At 39.5% G+C, this 13,622-nt stretch overlaps 1 protein-coding gene across 1 annotated transcript in view; it reads right to left on the bottom strand.

Annotated features, from left to right (window-relative positions):
• Positions 1-1,067: 1,067 nt before the first annotated feature.
• The window catches only part of BTC (betacellulin), a 74,253-nt gene continuing 61,698 nt past the window's right edge, over positions 1,068-13,622 (bottom strand). Inside the window, exons 2-7 of the mRNA XM_063425297.1 lie at positions 5,865-5,963; positions 5,154-5,268; positions 4,703-4,849; positions 2,606-2,707; positions 1,352-1,748; positions 1,068-1,319 (exon numbers count right to left, since the gene is read on the bottom strand). Of these exons, the coding sequence (XP_063281367.1) occupies positions 2,608-2,707; positions 4,703-4,849; positions 5,154-5,268; positions 5,865-5,963 (461 nt within the window). The 3' untranslated portion in view covers positions 1,068-1,319; positions 1,352-1,748; positions 2,606-2,607. The remainder of the gene's footprint in view (positions 1,320-1,351; positions 1,749-2,605; positions 2,708-4,702; positions 4,850-5,153; positions 5,269-5,864; positions 5,964-13,622) is intronic.

Genomic DNA, 13,622 nt, shown 5'->3' with positions numbered 1-13,622 from the left:
ACCAAATATAGCATATATTAGTAGAAAAGTAATCCAGGCACTCCAAAATGTTCCAAAGAATAGGCAATTTTATTGGACCCAAGAACCAATATGCAACGTTTCGACCCCTTAGGGCCTTTGTCAAGCTTGACAAAGGCCCTAAGGGGTCGAAACCTTGCATTTTCGTTCTTGGATCCAATAAAATTGCCTATTCTTTGGAACATTTTGGAGTGCCTGGATTACTATTCTACCAATAGTGCAACACTGTAAATGAAAATAAGGTCGCTGCTGTAATGATTGCACTCACAGACATCCAAGAAGTATGCGCATTTCACCCTTGGGACTTAATGTAGATATAGACTTAGTTTGTTTTTTATTAGTATGGTGTTCATTTTTGATATTCTTTCGCACAGATAATGGCAAAAATAATTCAAATTAAGGTAAAAATAGATCAAAATAGATACTCAACTTCAAGTTTTTGTTTCTTATGCTAATATGCTGCCAGTAAAAGCAGAAGGCAGACAATTCGCAGAGCAGGAAGAGGCACCACCAATCAGGGGCCTTTCCTTCTGTTCTGAGTTTATTTTTATCCCATAACAACCTTTCCAAAAATAGTTTTTGGCAAAAAAAAGGGTGCATATTCATTATAATTATGATACAAACAGTCTGTGGGCTAATTTTCCTTTGTTTGTGTCAATCCATTTTGGAGTGGTTGGATATAAAAAAAAAGAGTACCTCTCCCTGCGTCTAGAAAAGGGACTCTTACTTCTTCATTAGCTTGTCCAAATTTGCTTGGCAATGATAGACTAAGAGCACCAAGGGAGGGCTCACCCACATGTTTTAGCCTATAATTGCTACCTAAAACAGATGGGCTAACATGAAAGGCATGTTGGAAGCCTGTCTAGAGGCTGAAGAAGAACTCCATATTTTATCAAAATGCTTTGACACAATCATGGAGGTCAGAGCCAGCATACCCATTGCATCATTTACAATACAATAAGTTACTGTGACTATGGTACTTAGAATACCCCTTGAATGAATCTTTGAGTTGAACTTGTATTACCAATATCAATAACTCTGACTTAAGATATTTATAAATGAGTCACACAAAACAAGCAATGTAATAACAGTGTAGAAATTACAATGGAAACAAATAAAGAGTTCCAGCCAAAACTATTGATTTCCATTATGAACACTTCCCTTTTCAAACATTGCCCATTTTCTGCATTTAAATATATCTTCAGTACACTATTCTATGTTCTATTGATTAATGTACTTTTTTAATCAATGGCAAAACTATTGTTAATTCAGAAGTCAGCAAACACGTGACTGGGGTTTATCTACTAAACCTGAAATCGTGGGAAATTAAAACTTAAAAATGTAGACTGCAAAACATTGTAAAACTGTGATGTTGATCACCTGGTTCATCATTTTTGTTAAGGGTTTCTGTTAATCATGGGATGATATGGTTGGGCTGTATGACATTTTTGTATTTTCTTCATGTATCATGTTCAAGCATTTCTCAATAAAAATAATTGACATAGGAAAATAATTGCAATTTACAAGAAAAATATCCAAACCGGTAGAAATCTCAAACTTGGTTATTTTTTAAGCCAATCTATTTAGGCCTAAAAGCTGCAATTCTTGTTCAATTCTTTAAATATTGCAGTCTGAAACATCAGTATACTTCTCCACGTCTACTGGAAAGTGAGCTTATCCTTTTCTGTAACAGCAGCATTTAACCTGCCCGCAGGTAACTTCATCATAACCTGTGTAAATGATAAAGAATTACTAAAATTATATGAAGAAAAACTAGACGGAGCAGCCACAAAATCACTCAGAATAGATTGTACAAGCCTAACAGAGCTATAGGGTTGGTGCATGCTATCAGCTAAAAAATACTGCACCATATTACTGACTGGTACCAAGACTCAATGGTTTATCATCACTACCATACCATGTTACTGGTCAAGTTAACATATTCATTAGAGATAGAACACTGAAGGAGATGATACATTTAAAAAATACGTCAAAACAGATTTTATGAAAAAATTGATTATGGAAAAAGCTTAATATTTTTAGAGAGTCCCCCCTCGGGCCTCAAACAAGTAATAGTTCATTTGTGCCATTACAGAGAAAATCTATACAATTTGCGTAACAGACTTATTCCAACCTCAGGGACGGTCCAAAACAAAAATGCCAGCAAGGACTCTATGAACAAGAGATACAACAAACATTGATGATCATTTCATCCCCGTTGGGCTTGTCAGTAAGTTGTGGTTACCTCCCTCTAAACAAAATAAGCAGTGGGGTTTGCGTCACATTCTTGTAGATGGAGTCAGTCTGATAGGCAAATTACACTGTAATGGCACACATAAGTAAAATATCTGAGACTTGAGCAGGGGCTAACAGGGGTGGATTATTAAATTTTGTCTGCTCATTCTAAATTCTGTTTTAAATGTTGTCAACACCTGCATGTGTGTCCGGAGGAATAGTAGGTCAGTGTTGGATCTTAGAAGTCCTTTTTTTTCCAAAAGTATAAATGAAGTTGGAAAAGTAGAATTTGAGAGATATATGTTTGAGCAATAAATCATGATTATAGAGTCTGTAAACTTTTGTAATTTACCTTTAGGCTAAATGGGTTTCTTCCATTCTTACTGTACATTCATTATCAATATTGCCAATTTCCTTAGCTTTCATTTTTCGTCTGTGTACTTTTCTGCAGTGGCTATTAAAATAAAAATAATTCTGTCAAAGGCTTAATATTTGTTATAATTCTCATGTATAAGATATCAAGGTTACGCCATAGGAACTTAAAATGCTAATAAACATAATTTCTGATAATTATTGAGTACATTAACCCTTAAGGAAAGAGGCAATTGTACACGTTCTGATAAAAAGAAATGTAAACAAAGCCAGGAATTTACATTAAATATCTGTTATTATATATCATATTGTTCATGATAAACATGGCTTTTATTTCACATAAAATATTTATATATCAAACATAATTTAATATGAATAAAATCTAAAAAAGGTTTGAGAAATAAACATTTGTTTCTTAATAAACAACAATTCGTAAGATGGGAAATTAAATTGAAACATAACTAGTATTAATTTAATAATAACATGAAAAAGCTCAAATGTATGCTCAAAGGTGGCATATACAAAGTTATTAAAAATAAAATTACTAACTGTATTTCTAAAGTTCCAGATGTTTCCTAATCTCCCTATTATAGTCATAGTTTAGCTTTTTGTCTCAGCAGAAAATTGCATAATTCAATAGGGTGCTGTAGTCTTCACTGTAATATGAAGAACCTCCACTGGATGTCCCCAAACGATTGTTCATTTCTAGAGAAACAAGGCTCAGGATACCACATTGCTGAAGGCTATTACTATAAAGTTACATAGTTACATAGCTTAAAAGAGACTTGAGTCCATCAAGTTCAGTGAAAGATACAAAGTAGTTATTAAATGGGACTGTCTAGCACAGGGGCAGACAATCTTTGGCCTTCTAGTTGTTTTGGACTACATCTCCCCTAAACTTCTAGAGTGACGAAAGTATCTAGTCACAGCAGCATGCTGGATAATGTAAAAATATAATATTTTATTTTAAATCATTTAAAAAATAACTGCAATTTAAGCTTTAAGGCTGGTCATTATCACTTTGTGCACATATATACAATATAAATGGTGAATAGGAAACAGATCCCTTTATTAATGTGTTGCCACAGTTTGTGGAACTGAGTTTTCAAAGCAAAATTGACTTGGATTCCAGCAGTAAAAGTGATTTATTTGGTCTTCCGGTCTCAAGCTAAGCCTATTTTATTTTTCAACTACATGCTTCCAGATGTTAATCTCAATCTTCAAACTGGAGACTGGATTCATATGCTGTAGAACATGCTGTAGAACACAGAGAAGTTGGTAAGCTTTATCTAATATATTGTAGACTACAAATCTAGAGATGCTATTTGCACAAGCATTGTTTTCAAACATCTCACTAGGGATAATCTTTGAGGGCCAAATTAAAGAACATGTTTTATAATGACCACATTTGTGAGCCCTTCTGGTCGTTGTAAGCCATGTTATTGATGTTTTTACTGGTTCTCGCTGACCTAGTCACCTGCATCTTGAGTCTACAATTAACAGGAGAACTTAGCAACATCTGCATCATGTTTTACAGAAAATGAGCTAGATCGTCAATATGAACACCAAGACTCCAGATTTTAAACATGTAATGTGAAACTCTCTGGCAACTCAGCAAGTTTGAGCTTTCATGCAGTTGAAAAAAGTAGACTTATCTCCAGGAAAGAAGCTCAAAATACATCCCTTACAGTTACAGTTAGAATCAAACAGGGTTAAATACTAAAGTGAAAACCGATAGGAGTCCCAGTTGAATTCAAAGATAATTTTATAATTCAAGCCCAAGTAGTCCAAAAATATCTTCCAAGTTTAATCCATTTTCAATTTTGCTATTTTGGCCATTCATGTGAAATTTAAAAAGCAAGTCTCACTTTAGTAAGTCACACTGTGTGTGGATTTTTAAAGGTTCATCCCTCTTTTAAAGGTTCATCCCTCTCTGCCATATTAGCTTCTTTAAAATGTGCAGTCTTGGATACACAGACCAATTAGCTGAACAGAATTCACAGCAGTACAAAATCACGCTCTTTCATATTTCCTGACTTTGGATGATCTGTTTAGGCATATTAGCTTTGCTACTTACTGAGAACAGATGCATATGCAAATAACCAGTATAATGAGTGTCACCATAGCAGCTATCAGTCCAATTACAACCATTTGTCCTCTGTCTCCTTTCAAGTAAAATAAATCTAGGTATTCGCATCTTGATCCAGTATAACCTGATTCACATCTGAAAAAAAAAGACATAAAAAGTATACTTTTTACTCCGAATTTTAATTTCTTGAATGAAATATTTTCTATTTAGTTAGACTCTTTCAGTTGAGTTATTCAATATATATCATAATTTCTTGGCTATGTGCCAGAATATGGTAAATTTTACCCTGTCCCGTACTAGTAAAGAAGCTGAGGAATGGATACTCCTTCACTCTAATTATCATCTAAATGTAAACCAACATAGCAACAGATCCTACATATAATAATGTTGGGTTTTTTATAGCATGAACCTAGTGCAGAGTTTTCACAAGGACACTTACATACAAGCTGGTGTTTTCTCGGAGGTGACATAACGGCATTTTCCTTTAACACAGTAATGTCGGTATGTCTTCGGACATCGGGAAAAATGACTTTTCCATTTTGAAGGTGAAATCTCTGTAGTTGTAAAGTAAAATACGCATTTAGAGCAGTGAATAATAAAGATACATTACAGCAACAACAAAAAACATGAATGTATCTTACATTAATTTTTTGCAAGTTATGTTAACAATCATGTGATGTGACCATAAACATGTCAAAAAATGGATTCTGCTAAAAAAAATCAAATCCTTCAATATTTGCAAAGCAGCTAAAATCGGAAGAAACATACATACAAATGATCGTATTAAATGTATTCTGGGCTACACTTTCAAGCACTGACTGACACAATAAAGAATTCAGAAGAATTGAAATTAAATTGTTCTGGCAACACTAAAGTATGCGGATTCTGGTTGCTGTGTGTGTTCTCATAGGAAGGAATTTGATTAGGAGAAAGCAACAACTGTCACACTTGAGCCATGTGTCCTCAATGCTTCTTTATGAGAAGGCTTTGACAGGCCAAAAATCATCTTGATTGATGACTTCATTGGAAGCGGATGGAGCTGCAGTGTGAATTCTGTCTTGGTGCTGAAGAACTGAAATTGTTATAGAAATGTGTATATATTCATTAAATTACTTTAAAATGTAAAATGATACACCAAGCATTGTATTACCTGTGCAGTTCTCGGTATACTCAGGACAATGTATACTTTTGGTTTCTGGTTCGGCTGTTGAATTCCCATTTGAGTTCACGTATGGTAATACTGTAAGACCTTAAAAGTAAAACACAAAAGAGAGAGTAAAAAGCATTGCACATCTTTACAAAATGTATTTTAAAAAAAGCAAATATATAGATAGACCTTAATCATACTAGGCAGAGAACACCACCACCAATGATCAGTGGAGCCCGAAGCCTCCAGTGCTGAAAAGTTCCCAGTGGGAATGACAGAATTTTTTGTTACACAATTAGTTGGGTCAAGCAGAACAATCACAATACCTTTTAGTGAAAATCCTAGACTAATCACCTCAGGAGTTAAATTCAGTCTTGTAGAGACCCACATTAATATATACCATGAACTAACTAGCTCCTTTTACGGAAACATACAAGCTCCATATAATAACTTGCTCTAGTTGAGGGAACTCACCATTGAAAGTAGATGTATTAATCCAGATTAGCTTGAGGAACACATAATAGGGAATTTAATTTACTTATATAGATAGTGAATTTATGTTTGAACACACTCTCCTTTGTTTCTCCCACTTATATTCCCCAGAGAGACATTCAGTAAATAAATTAAGTATAGTTGTACCCAAAGATGCCTAATCTCATATGTGCAAAGATGGTTTTCAATTTTTTTTACTGTGAGCAGTACCCTTGCGATTTAAAATGACCCAGATTTACTCATTTTATACAAGTTTGAGGGCACATTAATAAACAACCCTTCAATCTCTAACACAATGCACAACCTATTTGGTGATAATTTACCTTGGTGCCTTTACAGAATGTATAAAGATATATAAATTGGTTTTATACGTGAGAATAAAATGGTTACTTTTTCAACTTTTTAGTTTTTAACTTTTGTTTCTCACATTTGCGACTTTTTTTTACAGTAGAGTAATGTCAAACACAGGATGAAGTATAGTTTAATAAAATGTAAAAATGGCAAACTTTTGTATCTATTTTTTTACATAATCTGCAACTAAATATCTAAATAATAATTACATTGCTTTTATATTTTGTTTTTACGGGTGGGGATAATTTTATACATATGTCTAGGTATCAAAACAATTGTAGTGAGGCCAAACAATATACAACTCCCAGCACTGCACATGAAAAAATGTTGTCATGCATTACCCGCGTGTCTCAAGTTGAACTTTGACAGGTCCTTCTTGGGCATAAAATCTCACAAATCATGTTCCTGCAACTATCCCAGTGTTTCCAGCCTGGCATGCAAATTATTATTTAAAATCATGTGTTGTTTTTAAAAAACAGTGTAGCTACAGAAATGCAGTATGAAGACTGAAACATGATTTCTGTCCTTGCTCATTTGCATATCAAGCTGGGAAGTCTGGGAAAGTTGTGGAAACAGGATTTCTTCAGGTTTTTGTTTTCTCAAGAAGGACTTTTCAACATGAGATATGCAGGTGAAGTATAACAATATTTTAATACGTAAGCACAGACACTGATTGTGTTACAATTGCACCATTTTTCAAACAGAAAACACAAATATTAATTCATGCTTTCAGTGATTGAATCCAATGTCGTAGTGACTATGATAACATGGATGCTTAATGATAGAGAGAAATAGGGTATATTAACTAATGTTTGAGCCACAAATTCAAGATTATTTTCCCTGGATCACTGGTCTCAACCATTTGGCATATTATAGGAACACTATAGGGTCAGGAACACAAGCATGTATTCCTGACCCAATAGTGTTAAACCCACAATTTAGCCTCCCCCCTGCCTCCCCTCCCCCTCTCCCCCTTCCCCCCATGGCCTCAACTTGCCTCCTAAAATATAGTAAAATCTCACTTGTATTCAAGTCTACAGTTGCTGCCTCTGCCTTAGAACTGCCTGCTGTCTGCTGACATCATCAGAAGTGGTGGTCTGAGCCTATCACAATGCTTCCTCATAGGATTGTCTGAAACTGTCAAGGAGGCAGATCAGGGCAGAGCTAGCAGAAGTAAAACACCGCCCTGGCCAATCAGCATCTCCTCATAGAGATTAATTGAATCAATGCATCTCTATGCATGCAGAGGGTGGATACACTGTATGGCAGCGCTGCCCACTAGACAGCGCTGCCCCAGGAAAAAACTCTAGTAGCCATCTGAGGAGTGGCAAGTGTAATTATCACTAGGCTGTAATGTTAACACTGCATTTTCTCTGAAAGGACAGTGTTTACTGCAAAAAGCCTGAAGGGAATGATTATACAAATACAATAAGCTGTTCTGGTGACTATAGAGACCCTTTATCCCCTTAAGGACCAAACATCTGGAATAAAAGGGAATCATGACATGTCACACATGTCATGTGTCCTTAAGGGGTTAATGACATTGATAATATTTTTATTTCATGATCCTTTATATCTAGAATGGCCGTTAATTCTGGCTATAAATTAATTATTTTTATATCAGTTTGGTTTATATAAGGGACATGTATAAAGATGTATCTTATTTTGTACCAGCGCCTGAACAATAGAATTGCATGCTGAGCTGATGCTGTATCTAAATCTCAAATCTGAGATTGCATCTGCAGTTGGATTAATAATCAACTAAGTTCACAACAAGATATAATGCTTGTCCCCCCCCCCCCCCAAAAAAAAAAAAAATAGAATGTTATTTAGCATTAATTATGAATATAAAAAATAACCAGAAAGATCTCAAGAAGATAATCAAAACATCTTTTAGAATACACCCCAGTGAGTCACTATGAAATGCTACCGATGTCTTTTTTCCATCTCTTCTTTATCATATTTTTACTGAAGGAAAATCCCATAATATTTCACAAAATAAGACATTCAGTATATCCATCAGAGTGTTATAAAAGTGACTCATTAGGGAGTTTTCTAAAAGGATGACCATATTATTGTCCAAGTGGGATATTTGTATTACTTAGAATCATCTATGGTAGCCTTGTCTGTCTATGCAAGATACATTTCCACGTTTATAAGCTGCTAGACCACCCAGAGTGATTACTTGTTATATTGAGTTTCATAACTCATGTAATTTATAAAAGTGTTTTTAACAGTGCAGTTTGCAACCCAGAGCATGCCATGGACAAAGCTGTAACAGGTTGGATGCAGTTTTTTAAATGTGTTTTTATCCCCCTCCCTCAGCTTTATTGCAAACCTATCTGACCCTTACATATCTTTATTCTACAGCCTGATTCAAAACTATCAAGCCCCAATACTGCTGTAAGAAAATATGATACCCACCCCATGCTCATTATTAAATTTATAGATTGTCTGTCACACCCAAATTATTGATAAGTAAAAATAAAAGGTGTACACACTGCCTCTTTTTATTACACCCCTGCACTTTCTTAACCCATAAAGCTTAATATTTACCCTACCTTCACCTGCTCTTGATATTCCAATTATTTCCAGTTTACTTTTTCCCAGTTTAGCAATAATCTGTCCTCTCCTCCTCTTTATTTCCTCCTTCTCCCTCAGTATAAAAATCTCTCCTTGCGGCCCCTTCACTCATCCCCCCAACCACTTTTACAAATGCCCCTCTCTGCTACACTCCCCCCTTCTCTCATCTAGCCTTGTACTCATTTTTCTACTCTCTCACTCCTACCCACAATCAATCTCATCCTAGACCCCATGCATACAAAACCCATACAAACCTCCTGTCACTTTCTCTCCTTCTGCTTCTAGCAGCTGGTGATGTCTCTCCCAATCCAGGGCCCTTCAAGTTCTCTACACACACTAAGAAAACCAGAAACCCCACAAACCTCATCACGCTACCCTGCCCTTTACCCTCACTTGCCAACATTCAGTGTGCACTCTGGAACACCCACTCCATCTGCAGTAATTTAAAATCAACAGCCATACATGACTTTTTCATCTTAATCTCACTCACACTACTAGCACTTACAGAGACCTGGATATCTCCCTCTGATAGTGCTACTCCTGCCTCTTTATGTTTTGGTGGGCTACAATTCTCTCACACTCCCAGACTCAACTGTAAAGGAGGTGGTGTGGACATCCTTCTCTCCCCTCAATGTACCTTTCAACCAATCATAACTGCCCCTGCCCTATCCTTTTCTTCTTTTGAAGTTCACACTGTCCACCTATTTAAACCCACTCCTTTAAGAATTGCTGTCATCTACCACTCCCCGGTCATCCTAGGCTATTCATTGAGCACTTTTCTCCCTGGCTTCCCCACTTCCTCTCATCTAGCACTCCTTCATTTATACTTGGGGATTTCAATATCCCAATCAACAACCACAACTACACTGATGCCTATCGTCTGCTCTCTGTAACCTCCTCCTTTGGCCTCATGCAATGGTCCAATTTAGCAACCCATAAAGCGGGAAACACTCTTGGTCTTATCTTCATCAATCTCTGTACCACCTCTAATCTCTCCAATATTCTTTTTCCTCTATCTGACCACCATCTGCTGACTTTTGACATCGGCATACCCAAGACCCAATTGACACCACCATCTGAACATCAGTCTCACAGAAACCTCCAATGTCTTGACCTATAGCATTTCTCCACTAATCTCCAAACTCTCCTTTTACCTATCTCAAACCTCACCAGTCCTAGCTCTGCAACATCCTTCTACAATTCCACCCACTCCTCTCAACTAGACATCACGGCACCTCCTACATTTAGATGCAGCAAGTGCCCCCAACAACAACCTTGGCACACCAAGCTGATTCGATACCGCCAAAAATGCTCCAGAACTGCTGAACGCTGTTGGAGAAAGTCTCACTGTGCATCTGACTTTCTCCACTATAAATCTATGCTGCACTTATACAGCTTGGCTCTTTCCTCTGCAAAAGTAAATAACTTCAATACCCTCCTAACCACACTTTCCCCCGAACCCAAATGACTATTTCACACATTTAGCTCTCTTCTTTGCCCTATTGTTCCTCCTCCACCTACTAACTTGACCACCTCAGACTTTGCAACTCACTCCACTGACAAGATCTCTACAATCAGGGAAGAGATCTCTCATCTTTCTTCTACCCCTTACAATACTTCCTCTAACCTCACCCTTTCTGCTGTTCTACGTTCATTCGCACCCACTACAGTGGTAGAGGTTTCTGCTCTGCTCCAGTCCTCCCGTCCCACCACCTCTTCCCTAGATCCAATTCCCTCGGATCTCATCCGTACTCTGTCTTCTTCTCTTTCTCTACCTCTCACTAAAATTCTCAATCTCTCTCTCTCTCCTCTGGCATATTGCCATCGCCCTTCACACTTGGAACTGTAACCCCCAAAAAAACCAGGTGTTTGCCAAGGAAGTGTTCCGCTTTCATGGGGTACCTCAGGATATCGTATCTGACAGGGGCCCTCAATTTGTCTCTCGGTTTTGAGGGGCTTTTGTGCTGAGATGGGGGTCTCCTTGTCGTTCACTTCCTCCTATCACTTGCAATCTAATGGTGCAGCCGAACGTGCTAATCAGTCTGTGGAATTGTATTTGCGCTGCTTCACTAATGCGCACCAGCACGACTGGTCTCGCCTCCTTCCGTGGGCTGAATTTGCCAGGAATACGGTGTCTCATTCGTCTACTGGCTTAAGTCCTTTTGAGGTTGCTTATGGGTTTCGGCCTTCTGTCCTTCCCGGTGCGTTCTCCTACAAGAGAATGCCCGCCTTGGACCAGCACCTCGCCTCTTTGCGGAAGATGTGGGATCAGGTCCATATTGCGCTGTCTCATTCAGCAGCTGCTCAGAAGAAGTTTGCTGATCGCCATAGGGGTGCGGCCCCTTCTTATGCTCCGGGTGATAGGGTATGGTTGTCCTCCGTCTCAAGGTTCCCTCGATTAAGTTTGCTCCCAGATTTCTATGTCCCTACAAGGTGTTACATAGGATTAACCCCGTTTCCTACTCCCTGGACTTGCCTCCTTCCATGCGTATTCCGAACACGTTGCACGTCTCGCTTTTGAAGCCCTTGCTGTGTAACCGGTTCTCTCGTCCCCTCGGACGGCCAGTTTCCCCTCGCACTGTCTCTAGTGACGTGTACGAAGTGGCTGCCCTTCTCGACTCTCGTGTTTCTAGGGGTCGGCTGCAATATCTGGTGGATTGGAAGGGTTACGGCCCTGAGGAGCGGTCTTGGGTTTCGAGCTCTTTGGTCTGCTCCTTTCATGCCCTGTTTCCTTTGAAGCCTTCTGCTTCCCGCCCTCCGGGCGGTCTTCGAGGGGGGGTAATGTCAGGATGCGAGGGGAGGCTGCAGTCCACTCGTGGCACTCACCCTCCAGCCGCCCGCGGTCCCCTTCTTGGTGTGCGCTCGGCGGGCGGCATCCTCCCAGCCACGGATGCCGCCCGCGTCTTCCTCTCCATCCCCCAGCGGCAGCAGGCATGACGCTGCACACTGGGAGACCGCCCAGTTTTATAAACGCTGGGGTCAGCCACCTGACCCGGCGTTAAGAGCACAGTGCCTCAATCACAGTGGGAGGTATAAATATCTCCCACGTGTGATTGTTAATTCTGATTGGAAATTATCCAATCAGAATTAATCAATAGGTTTAAATACTTACCTTTCCTGTCTCTCCCTGCCCTGTTGTGGTCTTTGCTTGCTAGTATTGCTACTGAACTTGTGTTTCTGGTTACGTACTCTCTGGCTTGTTTATCTGACTTTGTGACTTTCTCCTACCCTTTGACCTTGGCTTGTTTCTTGTTATTCTGTCTTCTGGTTCCCCTTACTCGGCTTGTCTCCTGACTATTCTTTGTGTGCTTAGCCCGGCCACTCTAAGGTCCGGTACAGCACCTTTTCTGTGTGTGTGTTAGCGTGTTTGGTTCCCGGTTCGTGACACTGTCCTAATTCTCCTTGACCTTTGTGCGGCTTTTGACACTGTTGATCATCAACAGCTTCTTCTCATCCTCCGCAATATTGGTCTACAAGATTTTGCTCTCTCCTGGTGCTCCTCTTACCTCTCCCAGCACTCTTTCAGTGTTTCTTTCTCTGGCTCTGCTTCTTCTCCCCAACTCGTCTCTGTTGGTGTCCCCCAAGGTTCAGTCCTTGGTCCCTACTGTTCTCTATCTATCCTGCCTTCCTTGGTAAACTCATTAGCTCCTTTGGCTTCCAATATCATTTCTATGTGGATGACATACAAACCTCTCCTGATCTCTCCCCATCCCCTTTGACTAGTGTCTCTGACTGCCTCTCTGCTATTTCTAACTGGATGGCTGCCCACTTCCTTAAGCTCTACTTGATCAAAACTGAATGTTTGGTCTTTCCTCCCTCAAGTGTTGCTACTCCTGTGTCTGTCTCCCTCTAAGTCAACAGTGCTACCTTCAGCTCCACCACGCAGGCTCGCTGCCTAGGTGTTCTCTTTGACTCCAACCTCTCCTTCACACCTCATGTTCAGTCTATTTCCAAATCCTGCCACTTCCATCTCAAAAACATTGCGTGCATCCGACCCTACTTAACGCCAGTAGCGACTAAGATGCCGGTCCATTTGTTGCGGTCACCGGCCCGCCGAGCCTCACGGCCGTGCCCGACCGGCACGACCGTACCGACTACACGAGCTTACCTGCTCGTCGGCGAGCCGGGAACCGCGCAGTCACTTCTTCCGGGCATCACGCCCGAATCCAATATGGCGCCGACCACGTGGTCGCGTCTATGGATAGCCCCGCCCCCTCGAGTTATACCAACGTGTGTGTGACGTCACGACGTCAACTCACACGCACATTTTGGGGTCAGAGGTCGCCCTCTGACCAATCATAGCCTAGAGAGGGGTATTTAAACCCCTAGCTTTTC

This window comes from Pelobates fuscus, chromosome 6 (genome assembly GCF_036172605.1).
Source record: "Pelobates fuscus isolate aPelFus1 chromosome 6, aPelFus1.pri, whole genome shotgun sequence".
NCBI classification, from domain to species: domain Eukaryota; kingdom Metazoa; phylum Chordata; class Amphibia; order Anura; family Pelobatidae; genus Pelobates; species Pelobates fuscus.
Note: the sequence above shows the minus strand (reverse complement) of the source record. Positions and strands in the feature narration are given on the sequence as shown.